The following is a 26,507-nucleotide window of genomic DNA, read 5'->3' as shown; positions in this document are numbered from 1 at the left end:
AAGACTACACCAGGACTACACCAGGACTATACCAGGACTACACCAGGACAACACCAGGACTATACCAGAACTACACCAGGACTACACCAGGACTATACCAAGACTACACCAGGACTATACCAGGATTACACCAGAACTACACCAGGACTATACCAGAACTACACCAGGACAACACCAGGACTATACCAGGACTACACCAGGACTATACCAGGACTACACCAGAACTATACCAGGATTACACCAGAACTACACCAGGACTATACCAGAACTACACCAGGACAACACCAGGACTATACCAGGACTATACCAAGACTACACCAGGACTACACCCGGACTATACCAGGATTACACCAGAACTACACCAGGACTATACCAGAACTAGACCAGAACTACACCAGAACTACACCAGGACTATACCAGAACTACAGCAGGACTATACCAGGACTACAGCAGGACTATACAAGGACTACACCAGAACTACAGCAGGACTATACCAGAGCTACACCAGGACTACACCAGTACTACACCAGGACAACACCAGGACTATACCAGAACTACACCAGGACTACACCAGGACTATACCAAGACTACACCAGGACTATACCAGGACTACACCAGGACTATACCAGGACTACACCAGAACTACACCAGAACTACACCAGGACTATACCAGAACTACCAGAACTACACCAGAACTACACCAGAACTACAGCAGGACTATACCAGGACTACAGCAGGACTATACTAGAACTACACCAGAATTACAGCAGGACTACACCAGAACTACACCAGAACTACACCAGGACTATACCAGAACTAGACCAGAACTACACCAGAACTACACCCAGACTATACCAGAACTAGACCAGAACTACACCAGAACTACACCAGGACTATACCAGAACTACAGCAGGACTATACCAGGACTACACCAGAGTTACTCCAGGACACACCAGTGCTAAAACTGGTTTGTTTACACTTGCACATAGGCAACATCAAATTTGGGATAAACTGGGACTAAATTCTGAAATAATCCTGAACTATCTAGGACTAAGTCAGGACTAAAACCAAACCACATTTTAAAATGGAGTCAACACAACAACTACACCAAGACTAAAACAGGAATATACAATGACTAAACAAGGACTGCACAAGAACACAAGCACTATACTAGGCCTACAGTAATTCATGAGGACTATACTAGGCCTACAGTACTTCATGAGGACTATACTAGGCCTACAATACTTCATGAGACTATACTACACCTACAGTAATTCATGAGGTATACTAGGCCTACAGTAATTCATGAGGACTATACTAGGCCTACAGTACTTCATGAGGACTATACTAGGCCTACAGTACTTCATGAGGACTATACTAGGCCTACAGTAATTCATGAGGACTATACTAGGCCTACAGTACTTCATGAGGACTATACTAGGCCTACAGTACTTCATGAGGACTATACTAGGCCTATAGTACTTCATGAGGACTATACTAGGCCTATAGTACTTCATGAGGACTATACTAGGCCTACGGTATTTCATGAGGACTATACTTGGCCTACAGTACTTCATGAGGACTATACTAGGACTATAGTACTTCGTGAGGACTATACTAGGCCTACTTCACAAGGACCTACAGTATTACTAAACCAGCAAAATTTCCAGTACTTTCAGTACTTCCAATATTTCTATTATTTCTTTCTTTTTACATTTAAAGGAAGTTTGTTAAACAAAGAGACTGTAGAAAAAGTGTACAACATTAGGATAACTGAAAAATGATTTATTCCAGTTGAAATCCAGATTTGAGACGCTCATACGAGCACAGGAGACTGAAATAGAACAGCACCTCTCTGTGACGGTGGGGAGGATGAAGAACATCCAGAAGTGGATGCCCAGCACCAGGATGACCTGGAACACCAGCTTCCCGAGGACCGTCTTCCTGAGGTAGAGTGCTCGGTCGATCACCATGGTGCCTGCACACACACACACACACGCGCACACACACACACACACACACACACACACACACACACACACACATACACAACAGCACGCACACAAACACACACACACACGCACACACACACACACACACATACACGCACACGCACACACACACACACACACACACACACAAGTCAGGTTTCCATGCTCTGGGAGAATATTTCCTGAAGAATGACTTCAAAGCAAACCTACAGTATTGTGCAGAATCAAAGACTGCTTAGAGCGTTTAACGTTATAGTTACAGCGTTATAGTTGTTTCTCCTTCTCATTGACTCTCTTGAAGTTGTATCTGGAGTCATTTGTGCATGTTTGAGTAATCTTTAATGACTTATTTTCAAGATGTCATTTTACAGATCAACTCTCGTGATAACTGCCACACACACACTTCTCTATACTTTTCTTAAGCAGTGATACATGAAGGATTTGGCAAAGACATGTAGTTATTTTGGTAAAAATTAAAAATAAATCTCTTACTTATTAGTGTGATGAGCAGCTAGGGGCCAGCAGCAACAAGGCTATGTTGTGGTGACATTTACAGCGAAATCAGCTCTCATTGGGCACCACTAGTTTCTATTATTAAGTTGTTTTAGATGAATATGTAAATTTAAAATGTGCAAATTATAGTACAATCATCAAAGGGTGTCATACATTATAACTATACAGTATAGTGACGAAAATACAATATGTCTTTTTAAAACTATGGATGCTCTATTGTGGAAAAATTATATCATGATCATCTGGCTCATTATTGAAACAGAATTAGAATAGAAATGAATTACCAAACTGAATGAGCACCATGACCAGGAAGGCCTCAGGAACCTGGTCCTCGGACAGAGAGGAGGTGATGTCTGCAGCTGCTGAGTGTTTCTGTAACAGACCAGCACACAAGTCACACACAAGTCACACACGAGTCACACACGAGTCACACACGAGTCACACACGAGTCACACACGAGTCAAACACACGTCCACGCACACGTCCACGCACGAGTCACACACGAGTCACACACACGTCCACGCACACATCCACACACGAGTCACACACGAGTCACACACGAGTCACACACACGTCCACGCACACGTCCACGCACACGTCCATGCACGAGTGACACACGAGTCACACACACGTCCACGCACACATCCACACACGAGTCACACACGAGTCACACACAAGTCACACACGAGTCACACACGAGTCACACACGAGTCACACACACGTCCACGCACACGTCCACACGCACGAGTCACACACACACGAGTCACACACACGTCCACACACGAGTCACACACGAGTCACACACGAGTCACACACACGTCTACGCACACGTCCACGCACGAGTCACACACGAGTCACTCATACGTCCACGCGCACATCCACACACGAGTCACACACAAGTCACACACACGTCTACACACACAAGTCACACACGAGTCACACACACGTCACACACGAGTCACACACAAGTCACACATGAGTCACACACAAGTCACACACACGTCTACACACACAAGTCACACACGAGTCACACACACGTCACACACGAGTCACACACGAGTCACACACGAGTCCACGCACACGTCCACGCATGAGTCACACACGAGTCACACACACGTCCACGCACACATCCACACACGAGTCACACACGAGTCACACACGAGTCACACACGAGTCACACACAAGTCACACACAAGTCACACACGAGTCACACACGAGTCACACACACGTCACACACGAGTCACACACGAGTCACACACGAGTCCACGCACACGTCCACGCATGAGTCACACACGAGTCACACACACGTCCACGCACACATCCACACACGAGTCACACACGAGTCACACACGTGTCACACACAAGTCACACACACGTCCACACACGAGTCACACACGAGTCACACACAAGTCACACACACGTCCACGCACACAAGTCACACACAAGTCACACACACGTCTACACACACAAGTCACACACGAGTCACACACGAGTCACGCACAAGTCACGCACACGTCCACGCACACGTCTACGCACACGTCCACGCACACGTCCACGCACAAGTCACACACAAGTCACACACACGTCCACGCACACATCCACACACAAGTCACACACGAGTCACACACGAGTCACACACGAGTCACACACAAGTCACACACACGTCCACGCACACGTCCACACACGAGTCACACACGAGTCACACACACGTCCACGACACACGTCCACGCACACGTCCACGCACACGTCCACGCACGAGTCACACACGAGTCACACACACGAGTCACACACACGTCCACGCACGAGTCACACACGAGTCACACACAAGTCACACACACGTCCACGTCCACACACACGTCCACGCCACACGTCCACGCACAAGTCACACACGAGTCACACACGAGTCACACACGAGTCACACACACGTCACACACACAGTCACACGTCACACACACAAGTCACACACAAGTCACACACACACACACACGTCACGCACACGTCCACGCACAAGTCACACACACGAGTTATACACGAGTCACACACGAGTCACACACACGTCCACGCACACATCCACACACGAGTCACACACGAGTCACACACACGTCCACGTCCACACACACGTCCACGCACACGTCCACGCACAAGTCACACACGAGTCACACACGAAGTCACACACACGTCCACGTTCACACACACGTCCACGCACAAGTCACACACGAGTCACACACGAGTCACACACAAGTCACACACACGTCCACGCACACGTCCACGCACACATCCACACACGAGTCACACACGAGTCACACACGACTCACACACACGTCTACACACACAAGTCACACACATGTCCACACACACATCCACACACAAGTCACACACAAGTCACACACGAGTCACACACAAGTCACACACACGTCCACGCACACATCCATGCACAAGTCACACACAAGTCACACACAAGTCACACACACGTCCACGCACACATCCACGCACAAGTCACACACGAGTTATACACGAGTCACACACACGTCCACGCACACATCCACACACGAGTCACAGACACGTCCACACACACATCCACACAGAAGTCACACACGAGTTATACACGAGTCACACACGAGTCACACACACGTCCACGCACAAGTCACACACGAGTTATACACACGTCTACACACACAAGTCACACACACGTCCACACACACATCCACACACAAGTCACACACAAGTCACACACGAGTCACACACAAGTCACACACACGTCCACGCACACATCCACACACGAGTCACACACGAGTCACACACACGTCTACACACACAAGTCACACACATGTCCACACACACATCCACACACAAGTCACACACAAGTCACACAGAAGTTACACATGTCCACACACACATCCACACACAAGTCACACACAAGTCACACACAAGTCACACATGCCACACACACGTCCACGCACACATGCCACACACACATCCACACACACATCCACACACAAGTCCACACAGACATCCACAAACAAGTCACACATATCCACACACACGTCCACACACACATCCACACACATGTCCACACACATGTCCACACACATGTCCACACACATGTCCACACACAAGTCACACATGTCCACACACAAGTCACACATGTCCACACACAAGTCACACATGTCCACACACAAGTCACACATGTCCCCACACAAGTCACACATGTCCACACACAAATCACACATGCCACACACACGTCCACACACACGTCCACACACAAGTCACACATGTCACACACAAGTCCACACGCATGTCACACACACAAGTCACACACATCACACATGTCCACATCAATGCCCACACACAAGTCACACACGTCACACACACAGCCACGTCCACATACAAGTCACGCACATCCACAAAGAAGTCAAACACATCCACACACATGTCCACAAGCAAGTCACACACACAGCAAACATGTCCACACCCATGTCCACACATAACTCACACACGTCCACACACGTCACGCAAGTTCACACTTAAGGCACACATGTACACAATCACAGGGCACAAGTTATTTTTACTTCAAACCAAAAGTGGGTAGTACAGTTACAGTTAGAGCATTTTTTAAATGGAATTTTACTTTTCAGAGTACTTTTGAAGCAGAATACTTTTACTCCTACTTGATTTAGTTTCTCACTTTTGTGTCTAGCTTATACTAATACTAAATACTTAAAAAAACAAAAACAAAACTAATTTCTTGGACTTCTGCTTGTGTAATATTATTTTGAAGTAACATTACTCATACTTGAGTAAAAAACTTGCATTCTCTACCCACCTGTTTTGAAATGAAATTTATGTTGTCTAATTAACTAACACATTCTGGAGTTTGCTGATGTATTGTCTGAATCCCTTCCCAATCTTTATGGGACATTCTTAGTTAAATAAAAAAAAGAAATGAAAAAATGAAAAAAAGTCACCTGGTCTGAGCATAACAAATACAGAGGTTTTATATGTCATCAGTGCATGTTTGAATAATCTAGTGATCTCTCCCTGTCCTTGTGGTTTGCAGTAAAATCTTGTTTGAATCTCAACCCACAAGCCCATGCTCCTCCTTTTCATATACAACACAGGATATAAAACAATAGACTGTTTTATACTTGTTTTATAAATTGTTTTATATATAAGGAAGGGAGTAACCTGTTAATGAAACTACAGCACACCACATCAGGTTTGTGTTGTAGTTTATTGTTTTGTATCCTGCTCTTGGGCAGTTATGAGGCACGGGTGACATGGGCTTGTACTGCAGAGGTGGGGAGTCAGGGGGTGGTGTCCTGTGGAGCTCACCCCAAAGGCCCAGAAACCAAAGACGATGATGATGAAGTCCACTGTGTCGGCCAGGAACATGAGCACGTAGACATCAGTGACGGCGCTGTACTCCGGCTGCACCAGAGCCCGGAAGAAGTCCTGCACTGGGGAACACGCCAAGCGCACCCTGCAACCACAGCAATGTGAGCACCAGCCTCAGTAGCACCCATCTCTATTCCACCTGCCCCAGTCTCACCTGCCTAAGCCTCACCTGCCTCAGCCTCACCTGCCTCAGCCTCACCTGACTCAGATGCACCTGCCACAGTCTAACCTGCTACAGTCTCTCACTTGCCGCAGTTCCATCTGCCGCAGTCTTACCTGTACATCGTTACCTGTCTCAGTCTCACCTACCTCATTCTCACCTGCTTCTATCTTTCCTATTCATCTTCACCTGCCATGGTGTTACCTGCCTCAAATACACCTCCCACACTCCCACCTGCCACAGTCTTACCTTGTGAAGGAGTGTCGTTGGGCTTTCAGGGACATGTCTCTCAGTTTGGTTAGAAACATGAATACTTTTCTTTCTGGCTCGACTCTGGAGCCACCACTGTCTGTATGAGAAGAGCAAAAGTATTTTTACTCAAAATAATGTTTACTTTACAACTCCCTCCTAGGGGAGAAGACAGTAGAACATATAACCCAGGCTGGTATGATCATTACTTATGACTCAGTTAGGGGTCAATACATGAAAACTTGAGCAATCTTTTTGGAGCTAAATATTCAGCACATGCACATTCTTTGCACTAGTGGAGTATTTGGGGCTATTTTTTGAGGAACCATATGATTAGAACAGTTTGTTGTCAAGTAACTTCTGCAGTTGACTTTAGATTGAGAGAGAGAGAGAGACATTCAAATTCAAGTTTAGCAGCAGAAACATTTCCACTGTGCGTCTCAGTCACCTTTGTGTCTCTAGTCAGAGGTCTCAGTGCAGTTTAACAGGAGGACTGGTCAGGTAGGGTCAGCAGATCTGTGTCAGGGCAGTTTGAGAAGAGGAACAGTCCTGAGGACAAAGGTGTCTCTCCTCAGCAATGTCCAAAATACGTCCGGGAGGAATTTCCAAAAATGTTTAGGATTTTGACTCTATGAGTTGACAGCTTTGAGTGGGACACTTTTCTTAGTGTTGGCACCAGCCTGATCAGATACAATCATGGATCTTATTAAGATCTTATTATATTTGCATGGATACAATCACCAGTGCTACGCCTTTCCCCTGCTCACTCCTGTGTGCTCTCACAGAGAGGACACAGACCACTCTTTTGATCAGAAAATGTACCTACATTTATAAAGCAAATTATTATAAAGGCATATTAGCTACTGTGAAGAAGTTGGATGTAATAACCCAGTTCTTCATGTCTCAAACTCTATACCACTTTTTCTTATTTGGTGAAAATTGACCTCATATGGGCGGAGATACATTCAGAAATCCCAGCTGGAAAAGTTTGTGACAAAGGGCAGTCCTGGTGGAGTTCAACATGCACCGGGAACAGGTCTGATTTACTGCCGGCAATGCAAACACAGCTCCTGTTCTGGTCATACAGAGACCGGACCCCAAACTCCCGGAGCACCCCCACAGGACAACATGAGGGACACAGTCGAATGCCTTCTCCAGATTCACAAAGCACATGTGGACTGGTTGGGCAAACTCCCATGAACCCTCGAGCGCCTGATGGAGAGTGTAGAGCTGGTCCAGTGTTCCATGGCCAGGACGAAAACCACACTGCTCCTCCTGGATCTGGGGTTTGACTATCGGGAAGGCTGAGGAGTGTGATTCCCCTGTAGTTGGAACACACCCTCCGGTCCCCCTTCTTATATAGAGGGACCACCACCCTGTTTTGCCAGGCTCCTTCCCCCCCAGTAAGGTGACATTCCATGTCCCCGGAGCTAGTCTCCATGTCAGGAGATCAAGCCGCCAATCAGGCCCCTGCTGTTAACTGCTGCCCAGATCTCTCTGCACTGGCCCCATATGGATACTCCCGCAGGTGGTGGGCTCTCGATTTACCGGTCAGTCTTCGTTCCTACTCTCACATATGGTCATGAGCTCTGGGTAATGAATGAAAGGACGAGATCGTGGATACAAGTAGTCGTAATGAGTTTCCTCCGCAGGGTGACTGGGTGCTCCCTTAGAGAGTGGTGAGGGTGAGGAGCTCAGTCACACAGGAGGAGCTCAAATTAGAGTCACTGCTCCTCCACGTCGACAGGAGCCAGTTGAGGTGGCTCGGGCATCTGTTCTGGATGCCTCCTGGGCGCCTCTCTGGGGAGGTGTTCCGGGCGTGTCCCACCGGGAGGAGGCCCCGGAGAAGACCCAGGACACGCTGGAGGGAGGAGGCTGGCCTGGGAACACCTTGGGGTTCCCCCGGGAGGAGCTGGAGGACGTGTCTGGGGTGAAGGAAGTCTGGGAGTCCCTGCTTAGACTGCTGCCCCTGCGACCAGGCCCCGGATAAGCAGAAGAAAATGGATGGATGGATGGAAAAGTTTGTAGCATCGTGAACTCAGACGCACATAACAGTGGTGTGCACACACGACATGGGAATAGTCTCACCCTCAGCAGCAGTATCTCATGATAAATACAGGATAAAACATGTGTTAAGACATCCTGATAAATGCTAAAGTCTGTAATGTTCATCCTGCTCTAGATCACAGACTGAAGCCTCCCGTCTGTGACAAGTCACAGGAGCAGGGCTCTACCAGAGCAGGGGACAGGGGACATAGACACTGTCAGGAAAATAACCCATGAAAAAACAAATATAGACTACATTATTTTTATATAGTTTATATTATTGAGCTATGGGTTAGTAGACCTCTAAAATGCAGTGAAATACAGTAAATAGTCCAAAATTTCCCTGGTGAGGACCCCAGACCCCTGATACACATAATATCACACATTTATAATATTAAATTCAAACATCAACACAAATCGCCAGTTACAAAGTACAAACATTGCCAATTTTTTCCTTCTTTTTGATAACCCCAATCTGATCACACAAAAACTATTTCACTCAATCCAACAATCTGTTACTTGAACTGCAGATATTGCACTTCTTAGGTGGTGATTTGATGTTAAAAACTGAGCTCAAAACCCCCAAAAGTGCCAAAACTGCTCAGTGTCAGCCTCAGTACTCCTAAGAGCTGAGTCCTGCTTTTGAGAATTGTGTCATTTCAAAATGATCATTTATTGTATGATTCTTAAATAGCAAAATAGCACACTTCAAATGTTCAGTAGAACACAGAAGACAGTACCTGCGGGGGACTGTGGGCTGGACCCTGGCTGTTCCCTCCTCCTGCCTGTTGGGTGTGGAGGTGTAGCTGCTCCCTCTCCTGGCTCTGAACAAGAGGTGCGGGTAGAGCTGGAATGGGTGCTGGGACTGTCCGGCTCGGAGTCAGTCTGGTCCCACAGCCCGTGGCACTGTCCACAGCAGAAACACAGGTAAGTGTCCCCAGGATGAGCAAATGTCCCAGTATGAATTAGTGTCCCCACTATGAGAGAGTGTCCCAGTATCTGTGAGTGTCCCAGTATGAGTTAGTGTCCCCAGTATGAGTTAGTGTCCCCACTATGAGAGAGTGTCCCAGTATCTGTGAGTGTCCCAGTATGACCTAGTGTCCCAGTACTTTGAGTATAGCTCGGTGGTAGAACAGAGCCAGCAGCTGCAGCAGGTCGTAGATCACATAGCCCTCCTTCTTCTCCACTCCCAGGATGTTGGGAGGATGAAAGGGCTTGGAGCGGTCCACCTCCAATTTCTGATTGAATGGAAAGAATCCAAACTGGAAGAAGTACTTGATGACAATGGTAACCTGTGAAGACCACACTTTGTTAGCCTGCACAAAAGCCAGAGCCACAGGTGAGGAGTGTGAGGGCACCTCAGTGTAGATAATGGCCGTCATCCAGAAGGCCTTACTGGGCCGAGGCACGGACAGCGAGGCCCACAGGAAGACCAGCACTGGCAACACCAGAGTCAGGCAGGAAGCAGACACCATGTGGTTCACCACCATGACCAGGAAGCACACCGCCTCAGACCTGTGCAGGGAGGGAGGGTATCAGAGGAAGTAAAGAAGGGACATTCCACTTCTATGGGGTATTAAATGCTAACAGATCACATTACTTTTTATTGTTTTGAAAATGCACATCGCATTAAACTGGTTAAGATGCAGTACATTTTGTGTCCTGCATCTGTATATTTATTGAGAATTGTCATGTGGGAGCATGAGTGACGTAGACTTGTGGGGTGAGCTTTGAATAGCATTGTACTGCTAACTGTAAGGACGGTTGGAATAGGCCCAGGAGAGATCACTAAAACCGTCATGTGGTTCACTACCATGACCAAGAAGCACACCGTCTCAGATCTGTGCAGAGTGGGAGAGGATCAGAGCACATAAGCTACTCAGTGCAAAAGAAGTACCCATGTCTCATTATGAGAGCACATCATTACATGGTATTAAAACCACAAATAAAACAATATTCCTGTGGTTGTGTTCGAGGCAGATGTACCTTGCCGCCAGAATGTTGTAGAGCGTGTAGCAGAGCTGCAGCAGCTGAGGCTGACTACTGAAGAAGTGGTCTGAGGCTTCCAGCTCTTCATCGTAGAACATCCTGTAGGTAGAAGACCTGTTACAGCAGATAGATCTGAGTATGTGCTTAAAAGTTTTGATTGATTTATTGACCTGTTCTGGAGCAGCTCACTGGCTGTCAGCTCCTGGATGCGACACAGAGACAGGGGGGACTCCAGTGCCTCTGCCTGGGGCTGCTCCTGTATGCTGAGGTGCCTCTGGACCTGCTCAGGGTCCTGGTCCAGACCCAGGGCCAGGCTGTAGGAGGGAGGCAGATGACTCCAGCTGGAGAGGGGACACAATGCACTCATGTAAAGATATCTGTGCTCCCACTAAAACCACACGTGCGGTTCAGAGTAAGTGGGACCCAGTGGGGGAGTTTTCACAAGCCAAAGTGAACCAGAAGTGGTCTAAAGCAGCTACTTCCAAGTGGAGGTCAGAACTCACCAGGAGGTCACGAGCCACTGAGCTGGTGGTCTCAAGATGACTTTAAGAAGTAATTTTAAAATGATGACACTATTTAATTTATTTCTTTAATTGACAACAGCATATTATGTGATACTAGGAGAAATACTCCTCTGTTTTACTCAAATGCAATTAAAGATGCACTATGTAACCTTTCTGGAGTTTTTCTTCAAAGTAAAGATACTTGCTCTTGTGATGAAGAGCCTTATCCCCAAAGGTGTCAGACCTGTGTAGGAGCTCCTCTTCTCCCTCTGATGAAGATGACGACTTCACTCTCCTCATCTTTAGCAGCCTGGGTCTGCGCCGGGCGCCCGCTCTGCTCTCCGCCTCACTCATACAGGACACTTCACAGGTCATGTCTGCACCACAAACAACATGACACCAAGCTTCAGTGCAACACATGGAGCTAAGCAGAGGGGCCAAACACATGCAGGTCAGAGCCAAGACCAGGGCCCTACAGAGCACCAGGAGCACGCACACCTGCCCCAGGCTAAGGTCCCATACTGAGGACTTCCACAAAACCACACACAATCCTACAGCTCCTTCCCTGAGAATAAACTGTTATACCAAAACACAAAATTATAAATAAAAAAATAAATTAGCATTACAGTTGTTTGAGGTAAAAAACTATACATGATTTGAACTAGTCTACTTCTTCTCTGGGGACACGGATGTTTTTGGAACTTAAAATCTAAATCTCAGTGAAGTGATTTGATTGATTTGACTGATACCTTGTTCATCTTTAAGGCTGTGTTTGTTTGGATCCTTTTCCAGTTCGATGTTGTCCAGTCTGAGCTCACCATGGTCCGGCTCAGTGTGGTCCAGCCTGTGTGCACTGTCGTGTAGCTCAGATCCAGTATGGTCCATAGAGTGGTCTGGTTCAGTGTGCTCCAGGTTTGAGTGGCCTAGTTCAGTGTGGTCGTGTCCAGTGAGAGGTGGTTGCGTGGGGTCCAGTTCACAGTGGTCTAGTCTGGTGAGCTCTGGTCCAGTGTGGTCTGGTTCAGAGTGGTCCAGTTCAGTGTGGCTTGGTTCAGTGGTGTCTTTTCCAGTGTGGTCTGGTTTGGTGGGGTCCAATTCACAGTGTTCTAGTTCAGAATGCTCTTGTTCACTAAGGTATGGTTCACTGTGGTCCGGTTCGGTGTGGTCTGGCTCAGTTTGATCCGTTTCAGTGTAGTCCGGTTCAGTGTGATTTTTTCCAGTGAGATCTGTTTGGCTGGAGTCCAGTCCACAGTGTTCTGTATTGGTGAGCTCTGGTTCAGAGTGGTCCACTTCGGTATGGTCTGCATCAGTGTGGTCTAGTCCGGTATGGTCTGGTCCAGTATGGTCTAGTTCAGTTTTGTGGTCAGACACAATATAGTTCGGATCTGGTTTATTATTGTCCGACTCTAATCCAGTGTGGGCTCTATGGTCCAGTCCAGACTCCTTGGAGCTCCTCTTCAGCTGCTGCTGGTAGTAGAGGTGAATGCCTTCTCGAGATGGAGCTGTGCCCTAGAGTTGTCAAGAGAATCGAAAATCAAATTCTAATCGGAACTAAAACTAGTACTGAATAGATAATTTTTTAAATACCTATCAATACCAAAAAAGTCACATCAACAAGATAGAAATGAACTTTTCCTGAATATTTAAAATGTATGTATTTAATTTTTTTGTAATAATTAGAATGAGCTTGAGCTGTATCAGAAGTAGTACAACACCACATAGAGGATACGCCGACAGACCACTGTGGAACCTACCTGGACCGCTGAGGAATTACACACATATAAGACGCCATCTGATTTTTTTATCATTATCGTGACTTCAGAATCATATTGAGTATAGAATCTGTTCCTTCGTATCAAAATCAAGTATAACATGTTTGTATCATGACAACACTACTGTGCCCTGACAAAAAAGGATCTCATCTGAGGAGGACTTTTGCAGTACCTGCCGGGCCTGCTGAGTGAGCATGCATCTCTCTATGCGCAGAACAGTGGAAATATCTATGTGCTCCTGACACAAGCCACGAAGCCATGTGGTCAGGGAGTCCAGCAGAGCAGAAACCAGGACCCAGCAGAAGCGCAGCCCACTGGAGAGCCTCTGGAGCACAGTCTCTAGAACACAAGCAGTCTGCAGTCTGGATGTGTAAGCAACAAGGGTGTACAAATATGGAACCTATAACATACCTGCGACATCATCTAACTCCTCCTCTGTATCCTCCTCATCTGTTTCTGTGGAGACCTCAATGGCTTCATGATGAACAACATTAAAAAAGACATAAATGATAATATTTAATATAATGTCTGAAGTAAAGCGCTTTACATCGTGATACCACACACCCATTCACACACTCATGTAAGCTGACACTGGGGGCAATGTGCCTTGCCCAAGAAGCAATATAGTAGTCTGTAGTAGATGGAATCTCACTGCCAAACTGTGGGTCACTCTACCAGTGATGTCTTTATGTTCAGAACAGGATTCAAACCTCTAACCTTAAGGTCAAAGGATGAGCATGCTCCCATCTGAGCAACTGCCATGTGGTGGATGACTTTAGTTTTCATCTATAACCATTTTACTTGTTTACTTTGACATGTTTGGACTACTGTCTACAGACCTCCTCACAGGATTCATATGATGTGTGACATGTCTTGCTGCTGATTTAGCAAGTCTTCGGCACCCTCTGTAGTCCAACTTCTTCAGAATAGTATCTCAAGTATGGGAAAGCAAGATCGGGCTCTCATCTCTGTAATATTTTGTGCACATTTCCGAATTTCTATTGCCTCTTCAACGCTGGGTGTACTCTAACTGCAAAAGTGGTTTGAGACTCACATGGTTCCAACAAGACTCAGAAAGTCACTCAAACCACTCTGACCTCTGTGCCCTGCCTCACTGACCTCTGACCTATGTGTTCTGCCACACTGACCAAAGTGTTCGAACTTACTGAACCCACATGAAAATGCATTGCTTTAGGCAAATATGCACCACAGTTGTGGCAGTTTGTGTAACAGGCAATTTGCATATAACCCGCTCATGCATACTGGACCACACTTGCAGTCTGTATAAATCTGGAATTATCCAGCATTGGTGTCCTCGTCACAATCCACAACATGGTCCTTCCTTTTACAGTGGTCTGAGATGGCAAACTTCAGTTGCCAAGTTTATCTGTGCCAGTTCCTTTATTGCACCAATGACTGTGTAAATCAGCAGCAAGACACAGTAACATCATGTGATTCTTCTGTGAAAGACTGCAGACAAGTAGTCAAAACATGTCAAGATAAACAAAGAAACTGGGGTGTTAGATGAAAACAAAAGTAATTTGGAGAAAAGAAAGTCAAATGAACCCTTTTGGAACACTATGGATTATCTCACTATTGTAAATGAACAGGAGACAATGTACTGTGGAGAAATGTGATGAAGTCCACCTGTGGCCCTGTGCTCCCAGCGAGGCCTTCTCCGAGTAGATCTCTGGTGCAGTTTCTTCTGCCTGTGCCGGGCTCTCATGGCAGTTCTGGAGTCAGTGATCCAGGCGTGGTAGACAAACTGCATACCACATCCTCACATTAGCATGCTTATAACAATGGGATTCTACCAAATAAATCTCACCAACACCACTGAGAACGTAAACAGTGAATGAACACCGAGTACATCTGCTCACCTGAAAGGCAGATTTGTCAGGAGGTCGTGCTCCTTTCTTATGCTCCTCCTCTTTCTCCTCTTCTGTTTCCTCATCACTGTCGGTTTCAAACAGGTAGTAGTCCCCACTGCGGATCACTGAGAGAGAAACCGTGTTAGTGTGAGCTGTGGTAGGACTGAGGAAGTAGGTAAGAATATAGTAAGATTGTTGTGAGACTATGGTTGGACTATAGTAGGGCAATGGTAGGACTATAGTAGGACTGTGGTAGGGCTGTGGTAAGACTTTGTCAGAGTTGTAGTTGGAGTAAGTTGATGGCAGGGTTGCAGTGGGATTGTGGATGGACTGTGGTTAAACTATAGCAGAGCTGTAGAGACGTGGGACAACTGTGGTAGAGCTACAAAAAGACTATGGTATGACTGTGGTAGGACTCTGTTAGAACTGTAATTGGAGTAAAACGGTGGCAGATTTGTGGTATGGTTGTGGAGGGACTGTGGTAGAACTGTGGTGGACTGTAGGAGGGCTAGGGTAGAGCTATGTAAAGACTGTTGTAGGACTGTGGTAAGACTAACAAGACTATGGTAGGGCTGTGGAAGGATTGTTACAGGACTGTGTCATGGCTGTAGTTGGACGATAGTGCTCTGTTACTACGATTTTGATGGGGATGTGGGAGAACTTTGGTATGTTTGTGAAAGGACTGTGGTAGGGCAGCTGTACGATTATAGTAGGATTTTGGTAGGGCTGTGTAAGAATTATGGAAGGACTGTAGTCAGTGGTGTAGTGGGGATTTTTTGAGTGGAGATACGCGACATCATCGATGTGATGAATCCTACCCACCTACCTACCCTTAAAAAAACTTTCAGTACAGAACAAATTTTTACAAACGTAAAGACGCCAGCCCAGTAAAAATCTGTAATATTTGATGTTTTTTTTATTCAAAATGATGTGGAATCATGTTATTAACATTAACGCTGTTCATAATCACCCACAGAACATAAATCAGAGGCTACACCCATAGACTTTATAAAAGAAGTGGACTAAGCGAGTATGACGTCACCCATAACGTTCAGCGCCATGCCATAAGGCTCGCAATGCTCCCGGTTACAGGAGCATATGGAAGATAATTTGTTCCATCAGATTTTGAATTTGAAATACCACTGAAATCTCACTTTGAATTTTTTAAACTCTTTTAATTATTTTTTAAATTACTTTTATTCTGAATTTTAGTTAGATATTTTCAAACCCTCAAATTCAACAGTAGAAATTCAGAATGTAAAATTCGCAGTGAAAAATTACACAGCAAAAATCCAAGATGCCATGGCAGAAGCAATCGATCATGTGAGTGAGGAGGACAGAGGCTGCTTCCTATTGGCTGTTTGCACTGCGAATTTTACACTCTAAATTTTGACTGTTGAATTTGAGGATTTGAAAGTATTTGCGCTGAATAATTAAAAGGTGATTTTTTTTATATATTTAATTTTATACACTTTGAAAATGTACACAACTAAAATTCATAATAAAAATAATTCAAACAAGTTTTTTCAGAGTAAAAAATTTCAAAGTGAGAATTTCAACAGCATTTAAAATTCAAAATCTGATGAAACAAATTATCTTCCATAGAGGGAATCTGGATCCATCCTCTGTGTTATGAATAGGATTTTTTTGATGGAGAAAATACAGGGAAAAAAAAGAGGATCATGTAGAGAGGGTTAATAGGAGCATTTTAAGACCAAAATGACAAGGCTCACAGCAGCAGTTACAGAGAGAGGGCCAACAAGATCCTAATGTAAGACAATTGGAGCCAGGATCAGAAGGAGCCGGATGAGCTGTTCTTCCTGTTTGGCACGCGGCAGCTAACACGTTAGATATGTCCACTCATATATACAGTCTATGGCTACAACACATGAACCAGGACTGAACAAGGAGGACCAAACCAGGATTAAACCAAGACTAAACCAGGACTGAACCAGGAGGACCAAACCAGGACTAAACCAGGTCTACACCAGTACTAAACCAGGACTAAGCTTGGACTTAAGAGCAAGAGAGCTGTTGGAGCAGGGTGTCCACAAAGCACTGAGTCTACGCGAGCGCACCTTCGGGCCCATTCTGACACTCAGCCCTGGTTCTTTCTAGTCCTGTTTAAGACTTGATTTAGACCTGGTTTAGACCTGGTTTAGTCCTGTTTTAGTCCTAGTTCAGTCCTGGTTCAGTCCTGGTTCCTCACGTCGCAGGTCACTGTAGGACAGTAGTGCAGATATCATGAGTCTGTGCAGATTGTTTTCACCTTTGCCAATAGCTTCGGTTTGACATTTAAGTTGTAGCTATTTTATATCTATTATTTTTTTATATCTCACATCGGAAGAAGTGGGTGGACAGCGTACCTCCGCGTACCATGCCCACTACACCCCTGACTGTAGTAGGACTGCTAGGACTGTGGTAAGGCTGGTGGGACATTGGTAGGGCTGTGGAAGGACTGTGTTAGGACTGTGCCATGGCTTTGCTTGGACAGTGGTAGAGATATGGTAGGCATCTGGTTAGACTGGTTAGTGAAAATATCATATAACTGTGGTTGGACAGTGGTCGGACTACATATCGCTGTGGTAGAACTGTGGTGTGATTAAACCTGTGGCAGGGATGTGGTAGGACTTAGTTAGGACTGTGGGCAGGGTTGCAGTAGGACTGTGGTGGGGTTGTAGTACGACTGTTTGGAAGGAGGCACTCACTGGAGGCGTGGTTGACCCAGGGCCTCCACCACTGGCTGTCATCTTTCCTCTCTTTGGGGCCAAGTTTCCCCTCGGCATCTGCAGTCTCCTTATTAAAACTGAGCAGAGTTTCTTTGCCACGACGGAACTTCTGTTGTCGCGTTTTGATTCGCTCCATCCTGAAAAGAGATGAGAGATGAGGTGAGGGGACTGAAAGCAGTCTACACCCTGGACTGAATCAGTGTAGGTTTACTGTCTCTTGAGCAGGTCCATCGAGTTCTTCTCCACCTGCAGTCTGGCTCGCACGGCCTTCACGGTGGAGGCCTCGAATAGCTCTGCACCTCTGCACACATGCACATAAAGATTATTCCTTCCAGTACTTGCTCTGACTGGGACGGGTCACTCACTACATCTAATACCAGATCACTGCCCAAATTTATCAAAAAGTTTAAACTGATTTATCAAAATGCAGCAAATCCAGGGACTACAACTAAAGTGTCAATCAAATCTCAAATCTTGCAATAACACATCTGGAGAAGGTGCACTCTGATTAGGGGTGTAACGGTACATGTATTCATCCCGAATCGTTTCAGTGCAGGACATTGAGTTTGGTGCAGGGCTCTGCACGAGTGAATTTATGCAATTTGTGTGTGCTTACATATGCAGCTACACGGAAGGCACGGCTCTTTAATATTCACGAGGAAACTTGCCTGTGATTGGGGTGGCAGTGTTTCCCACAGTGCTTTATAGTTAGAGCGGCCACCGTGACAATAATTGCCCCCATCTACATCCCTCTGAACCACGTGAATCCTGGCAAAACTACGGTTTTTGCCCTCTGGTCCTCACTTTTGCCTTTCACTGGCATAGAACCCCGCCCCCATCCCCCCACCCAGGTATGCACTTACTGCAGACAATGTGGACAAGTTGATTTTTCTGGTTTTCTGGTTAGTGCTGCACTTTACTTTTTGAAAAGTTTTGTTTACTGTTTACAAGGAATTTATTTTTATAATATTTCATACATTTCTTGCCTATTTGATAATAAGTTTATTTGAGAAAACTTATTAGTATTACTAAGCAGAACTTTGTATTTATTTTATTTTCCCATTTGTATAATGGGAAAATAATAAATGAGCAATGTAAATATATTAAAAACATTTAATTGCACTTATGCGGTTATATAAATGACAGCCTTTTGTGCAATTATAGCTGAAAAGTATTTGTGCCAATGCTAAATTAGTAGATGCCCCTGAACACCTCGCAACATCCCCACTCACACCCATTTGGTTCTTTGACCTGCTGACATGAGTAGTCTGACTTGTTGTTAACCACACTCTGAGTTCTTTGTACATGTAAACGGTGTGAGAGGTGTACCTTGATGCTAGCAGCTGGGTGTTGTGCAGATCCAGGAGCACATACAGGAAGTAGTGGCTTCTGAACACTCTCCTCTGCAGCAGCAGGAAGCAGAAGCAGATGCCGTCCCAGATGATCCCGGCCTCATCATTAGGAAGCTCGCACTGTTTGGAGCTCTGTTCCGCTACATTCAAATAACAGATTGTATTTAATGGTCCTGTACATGATCTTTTTGCTTAAAGAAAATACACTTTTCTAGCACAAACTTTATTTTTATGTACTGGAGTCATTTTTTAATTGAATCAACAGTATTCTTAGTTGAGTAAAAGTTTTGGTTACTCTTCCCACCAAGTTTACTAATGGCAATAGTTTCATGTTGACAATATGAAATATCTGGACATTTGTGTTTCTTGCAGCGCTCCTGCAGATATGATTCAGTTTGTCTCATATTTGTGTCTGTCCTTTGTCTATCCAGTGAGGCGCCAGTCGCAAAAAAATACTGTCAATGTGTTCTTAGGCAAGGCACTTCATCCACATTGCCTAGTATGAAAGAGGGGCTGATGGTGCAGATGGGCAGCCTCACTTCTTGTCAGTCTCCTGGGCAGCTGTGGCTACAATAGTATCTTACCATCAGTGTGGACTGAATGAATAATGCTCAGTAAAGCGTCTTTGAGTCCAGAAAAGTGTTATATAAAACTGATGCATTATTATTATTATAAATCAGATGTTGTGTACTGACAGTTACTATTACTTCAGGAGTAGTTTTCCTAAATACTTGTTTAAACTTAATTGAGTCATTTTTTTAGATCAGTACTTTGTAACATTATTTTAAAGCAATGTTACTCTTGAGTTTTTGGCTACCATCACTGTGTATAACCTCCTCTTGAGGTCAAAATTAACATAAAAAAATAGGATTTTGAGAAAAAAATAAATAAAAAACCTGTGTGCTGTCTTTGTCTAACTATATAGTGTTTTATTGCGGTCAGGAAGTTCAAATTAGCATAATAGCTTTACCATGACAACAAAACCCTGCTCTGATTTAAAAAATCAGTGAAAAGCGCCTAGAAACTCAATAATAATAATAAGAATGTCCGGAGTGCATAAGGCAAGCTCTGTTCCTCTCTTTAAGACCAGATACAACAACTTTGAATGAACCCCAGGGCACAGAGCAGCTGACCTGCCCTGAGCCTCACCTGGACATGCCACCACTTCTGGATGAAAAGAGTGAGTAGGCCAGCTCCAGCTCAGAGCTGTTGTAGCCTGTAGGCCGTTAACAAAGCATATTCATGCCTTCCTGAGTCTTACAAATGTTAATAAATTGCCTGTAGAATCTGAGGGATAATGGGATTTATCTACCTAGTTTATCTACATTCCCCATCGACATTTGTATCTGGACTTGTGTTTGAAGGAGGTCACGTACGTTTGCTGTAGCCCTTGATGGTGCAGGCCAGACTGAAGAGCTGGATGAGCCAACAGTGGTTCACTACTAAAGACTTAATGAAGCCGCACGCCAGGATCTACAACACAAGACACATGCTCCAAGTCATGGGCAGGTCAAAGGTCATGGTGCGTCACAGTGAGTTCAGGGAAAGAGAGGTAAGAAGGACGTCAATGAAGAGGTCAGGAGGAAGGCTAAAGGAGGTCATGGAGAAGGTCATGGAGAAGATCTGGATGCTGTGGAGATGTCAGGAGGTGGTCATGGAGTGGCCATAAAGAGTTTTTAATCCATGCATAGACTTACAGATAGTATGTTCTTCATGGTGATGACAAACACGTTGTATCCGATCAAACAGTCCCAGTAAAGCAAGATCGAGCTGAGAGGCTTCAAAAGCAAGTCTCCGCCCACTAGCAGGAAGTAGAAGCAGGCTACCAGGTAGCCCATACAGAAGACACTGATCCTGCACACAAAGCACAGGGTCAGTCACATGAGGTGTATTTAAGAAGGTGGTGAAGGTGGTGAAGGTGGTGAAGGTGGTGATGGTGGTGATGGTGGTGATGGTGGTGAAGGTGGTGAAGGTGGTGAAGGTGGTGATGGTGGTGATGGTGGTGAAGGTGGTGGAGGTGGTGGAGGTGGTGAAGGTGGTGAAGGTGGTGATGGTGGTGAAGGTGGTGAAGGTGGTGAAGGTGGTGAAGGTGGTGAAGGTGGTGAAGGTGGTGGTGAAGGTGGTGAAGGTGGTGATGGTGGTGAAGGTGGTGGAGGTGGTGGAGGTGGTGAAGGTGGTGAAGGTGGTGGAGGTGGTGAAGGTGGTGAAGGTGGTGAAGGTGGCTGCAGGCAGAGGATCTGATGACTGCTATATGTAGACCTGTATAATAAGGTAAGTGAAGCCAAAAAAGCAATGCAGCTTCATATCTTCATGAACTACAAAGCCTAAAGGCATGATGGGAAATGCAGTGCTGTTAACACGTTAGGGGACAACAGATTATGTTTGATCTGTTTTAATCAGATTGAAAAGGATCTGGGTGTTGAGCAGTGCAGGCAACATGTTTCATATCTGCTATTGATTCACTAAACGTCATTCTCACCACAGATCACATTTTAAGTGTTTAAACTTTACTCTGGTGATGTGATGTCACTCTGTGGTGTGTGGGGAGACAGGAGAATGGATTTACAAAGTTTGATGTAGTTTTATTCAGTGGAACACTTCAAATGAATGTGAGACCTGTCCTGTCATCGGGACTCTGCATGGACTCATGACTGCTCTCAGGCTTGTGAACTTTCTCTTCTTCCATTTTTCTTCTTCCCTCTGAAGCAACCACCTGCTCTTGTGCAATGACAGCAGAGGAGGGAGAGGAGGGAGACACGGAGGAGGGACAGAAGGACTTTACCTGGTTGTGCCTGTGATGAAGATGACAGTGAGGACGAACCAGAACATGTAGCAGAAGATGATGACCTTCAGCATGTCCAGGTAGGACCTTCAGAAACCACAGATATAAAGATACTTCAAATCAGCTCAGCTTGATGAAAGTTTAGCTTTTAGTCTATTTATGTTACACCAACTTTTGCTTTACTACAGAAAGTGCAGTTTCACCATTTTATGGTCTCAATAATCAGTCATGTTTTTTACTCAAGACACAATTTGAGCAACTGGAAATATTAACCTGATAACATCTATCATCTTCAGATAGATTTCCACATATATGACCTTAGTGGTGATGCAAGTCCTTTTATTGATTGGGCATTAGTACTTTGCAGCTGATGTCATCAATATTCCCTGGGGTTGACGCTAACTGGAGGAACTGCTCTATCTGAAGCTCTGATACTCAAGATAGATTTTAATCTAAACTCTATACAATATGCACACAATATGATCATAAATAATTTGGTGAGCTGGAAAAGTAAATAGGTGACCTGATTTGTGCTTTGACTTTTTAAGAGATTTTAAAGGATATTTGGCAGTGTTTGCTAATATGTGCATTGTGTCACCATGGTAACTGCTAAACATTCGGCCATAGACATACACACAGAACCTCCCAGCGTGATGTCACTGTAAAGTTTCCATAATCATAATGAATTCAGTAATAATTATCTCGGGCTAGCCTCATAATATGTCCATGTGTACAGAGAGCAGGGCCTTCAGAGGAGTGTCTGACCTGCAAAGCATGAAGTCGGGCACGGGGTTGGACGGGAGGCGCCTGATCAGGTCTGGGTCCTGGTCCAGTTCCAGTTCTGTGTTGTCTCCTGCCCTCTGCTGGACATGAGGCTGCAGCTCCTCCTCAAACACCTGTCTCTGCAGAGAGGCCCCGAGCAGCAGCAGGAAATCATCTGAGCACACAGAGGGAGGGGGAGAGGGTGAAGAGGACATGGAGACAGGTGTAGCAGCCACATAATGTCTTTTACTTTTTTGTCTGTTGGAGTTCTCTACTATGTGAAGGGTGTTTTGGTGACATCATGTGATAGTATTTTCACCTAGACGCAGAGAAAGTAGTAAGTTGTGTGTCCGAAACGTTCTTTGATTGAGTGCACTATTGTGCACTAAAGAGTGCAGGTCTGTGTAGTGAATGAGAGGTTAGGGAGTAGGGTTGACATCCAGACACAGACAATCCTAATACTGCGAGGTCAGATGGTTTCCACAAAGTGAAACCGTCTGAAGATTCAGGATATTTTCAACCTGACCTCCTCACCAAACCAACCAGGAAGCTCTGTTCACCTTGGAATCCACAAACGTTATAAATGAGATGTAGATGTAGACAGTGTGATTAATGCGTACCTATTAAGAATTGTTAAATAGTTGATAATTGTTAAATAGTAGAGCTGAAAGGCAAATCAAATGTGCATGGATGGATGGAGTTTCTTATTGATGTTTTGACAAGTAGGTTACAGTGTATATGTCTGATAATGGACATTCACAATATAATTATACCTGCATTAAAGATTTATCTTTTCACAATTTCAAGTCTTTGAGTTCTAAATTTGTTAATTTCAAGTTACATAATGTGTTGTAGGCAATATGTTTGTTACAATTCACAACCTATTGTTTGTTCAAAGTCATTGAAGCATCAAAGAAATTACACTTTTGCCATATCTCAGAAACTAATGATGATAGAGACATAAAACTGGTACCAAATGATCCACAATGTCCATATTTCTAGCCAACTTCCTTTTATACTATAGGGCTAAATTAATTATTTTTGATGTTATTAAAGAAAAACTGATTTTTCAGCTCAGACTTAAGGCTTCTGCAGGCACAAAACTTCAGAGGCTTGGTGGACCCAGTAGACATCAATAGAATTTCATAAAATTTCTCATGGAACTTTACTTTGGTAAGTGTAAAAAATGTATACTAGGTACAGATTGATTTTCAAAAATTTTTCAAAAAGTTGGGCAAATGATTCACCGTAGAGGACACGACGACGTCACACACACCGAGCGTGCTCAGAGTTTACAGAAGTGGTCTAAGAGCTGGGCTTGTCTCCCAAAATACAGTCCAGTTCTTGGTAAAATGGACAGGTTACATGTCCCCGGCCGCTTCGTTTGGTTGAGTCTTAAGCCTCCTTGTATTTGGCTCTCAGGCTCTTTATTTTTTGTTGACATTGGAGCCAGGACGCCTGTAGCCGCACTTGGCTATTTCTTTGGCAATCATTTCAAAAACCACTCTTTTAGGTGGAGGGGTCCACCTAAAAGACCCCTCTAATTTGGCAATCTCCCAAATATGAATGAACTCATTAAACTCGCTTTCCTTCCATTGACGAGACTCTGAGCCTGAAGTGTAGGTGGATGAATGTGACCTGGACATTCAAACTGAAGTCACATGTCACAAGATCAGATATTGGTTTTAGGAGCACATATCCAAGTGGCCTGGGTCGCATTTGAAAAAAATCGGCGTGGTTCAGACATTCATTAAAAGATCAGATACAGGAACATAGGGGCCAAAAAATCTGATTTGGGTCACTTCAGGCTGCAGTCTGAACGGAGCCTTAGATTTAGACATTCTTGACCAGAGAGCTGCAAATGTACCAAGTTTGGACTAAAAATGCCAAAAAATTATAATTAATTGTAGGCAATGCTCTTTAAACACCATATGCACAGTTTAGTAGCAAAAAAGTGGATTTCAATCTATTCTGTACAATGACAAAAAGGTAAAACCTCTTGTGTGACACACAAAACACAACCATGTACCAGTTACTTTCAAGTTGTTGAGTGGGGCACTTACAGAGCAGAAAGATGGGGTTGGGGGGAGTGAGGTGGTCTGGAAGGAACAGCCATTTCACCACATTGGAGTCTAGGCTGGAGGAGGGCGCCCTCCAGGGGTAGTCTGCAGGAAAACAGGCTTTATAAGAGGAAGCTGCCACACTGAGCTAAACGGTCTGGAAATATGAATTGGCTCCTTGCAAGAAATTAGGAAAGAAATGTTTCAAACAATTGCATGAATATAAGGCTTTATTTGATTTTATTTTTCCTCAAAGCTAAACATCCAACAGCCAAAACATGCAAAAAACACACCAAAAAGTATGTCTTGTTTTTGTCATGTTTGCAGTGCCATTCACTACCACAGCCATGTGTGTAGAAATGATGTCACTGTGGTGTAAGAGAATAGTGTGTTGCAAGCTGTTTCAACATTTAAACACTAAGCTGGATTGTAGATATCTCTAACTCAGTTTTACCTAGGGGCCCGGTCAAGCAGAAGTAAACAACAAGGCCAAAAATTCAAGTTAATGCATCTGATATAACTGTATTGAACAGATACATATGTACTCTAGTTTATGAAACTGTTGACCTTTTTTCTGTACCATTTTTGGTTCTAAAGTTCCATATGTTTTAAACAGACCATGTATGAAACATGGAACAAAAATTATTTCCCAAATTTCAAAGACCTGCAAATCATGTAAATAAATTTATGTATTTCATCATATCTTGTGTTATTCCATCTTTGAACTGTTGATGAAGGTACATGATTTTTCAAAAAATGATAAAAATTAGCTTGGAAGGACTGACATATTTTATAGAAATAGTTTCCTTTCATTTTGAAGTAATATTAAAGTATTTGGAAGAAAAAAGCTGACAAATGATGTAAAATCATGCACCTTCTACTTGTTTGAACAATTTTCCCTCCGTTACCATGACCTTTCTTAATAAAAAATCTCATGACAACAAAAAGTAAGAGGTTTTTAAACCTAATCTTGTACCATATGGTAGAAAATTATATGACGCAAATATTCAAACCAGTTTGTTAAGGATATGTAAGTGAGAACAGAGAGTTATCACTGTTTGGATTTATTGCCCAAAAAGTGCTGCATATTTCATTCCCTCCGTTACCGACATGAGTTTTAAAATTTTTTGTCAACAACTTGAAAGAATATCACAGGTTTAACTTGACCCTGTTGGAGTGTAACTCTTTCCTACATTCTGATACTTTACTTATTTTAATAGTCCCTCTAGTTTCTGAATAAGAGACATTTGAATGTAAAAAATCTGCCCCTGTTTCCCTCTATTACCGCTTGACCGGACCCACAGTCAAAAAGAAAATTTTGTATATCCACAACGAC

The 26,507-nt window shown here is 44.4% G+C and overlaps 1 protein-coding gene across 1 annotated transcript in view; it reads right to left on the bottom strand.

Moving 5' to 3' along the window:
* Nucleotides 1-26,507, bottom strand: part of LOC110157757 (piezo-type mechanosensitive ion channel component 2-like) — a 67,951-nt gene that overhangs the window by 14,789 nt on the left and 26,655 nt on the right. The window contains 24 exon segments of the mRNA XM_055157957.1: nucleotides 1,852-1,978; nucleotides 2,789-2,876; nucleotides 6,837-6,984; nucleotides 7,309-7,408; nucleotides 10,095-10,260; nucleotides 10,464-10,646; nucleotides 10,713-10,869; nucleotides 11,341-11,442; nucleotides 11,514-11,684; nucleotides 12,091-12,223; nucleotides 12,596-13,352; nucleotides 13,788-13,954; nucleotides 14,027-14,089; nucleotides 14,357-14,362; nucleotides 15,263-15,380; nucleotides 15,496-15,611; nucleotides 18,195-18,352; nucleotides 18,427-18,516; nucleotides 19,545-19,707; nucleotides 20,944-21,040; nucleotides 21,265-21,421; nucleotides 22,350-22,436; nucleotides 23,115-23,286; nucleotides 25,175-25,276. Of these exon segments, the coding sequence (XP_055013932.1) occupies nucleotides 1,852-1,978; nucleotides 2,789-2,876; nucleotides 6,837-6,984; nucleotides 7,309-7,408; nucleotides 10,095-10,260; nucleotides 10,464-10,646; nucleotides 10,713-10,869; nucleotides 11,341-11,442; nucleotides 11,514-11,684; nucleotides 12,091-12,223; nucleotides 12,596-13,352; nucleotides 13,788-13,954; nucleotides 14,027-14,089; nucleotides 14,357-14,362; nucleotides 15,263-15,380; nucleotides 15,496-15,611; nucleotides 18,195-18,352; nucleotides 18,427-18,516; nucleotides 19,545-19,707; nucleotides 20,944-21,040; nucleotides 21,265-21,421; nucleotides 22,350-22,436; nucleotides 23,115-23,286; nucleotides 25,175-25,276 (3,628 nt within the window).

The sequence above is a fragment of the Boleophthalmus pectinirostris genome, unplaced genomic scaffold (assembly GCF_026225935.1).
Source record: "Boleophthalmus pectinirostris isolate CB_2022bp ecotype Guang Dong unplaced genomic scaffold, ASM2622593v1 HiC_scaffold_22, whole genome shotgun sequence".
NCBI classification, from domain to species: Eukaryota; Metazoa; Chordata; class Actinopteri; order Gobiiformes; family Gobiidae; genus Boleophthalmus; species Boleophthalmus pectinirostris.
This window is presented reverse-complemented; position numbering and strand designations above follow the sequence as displayed.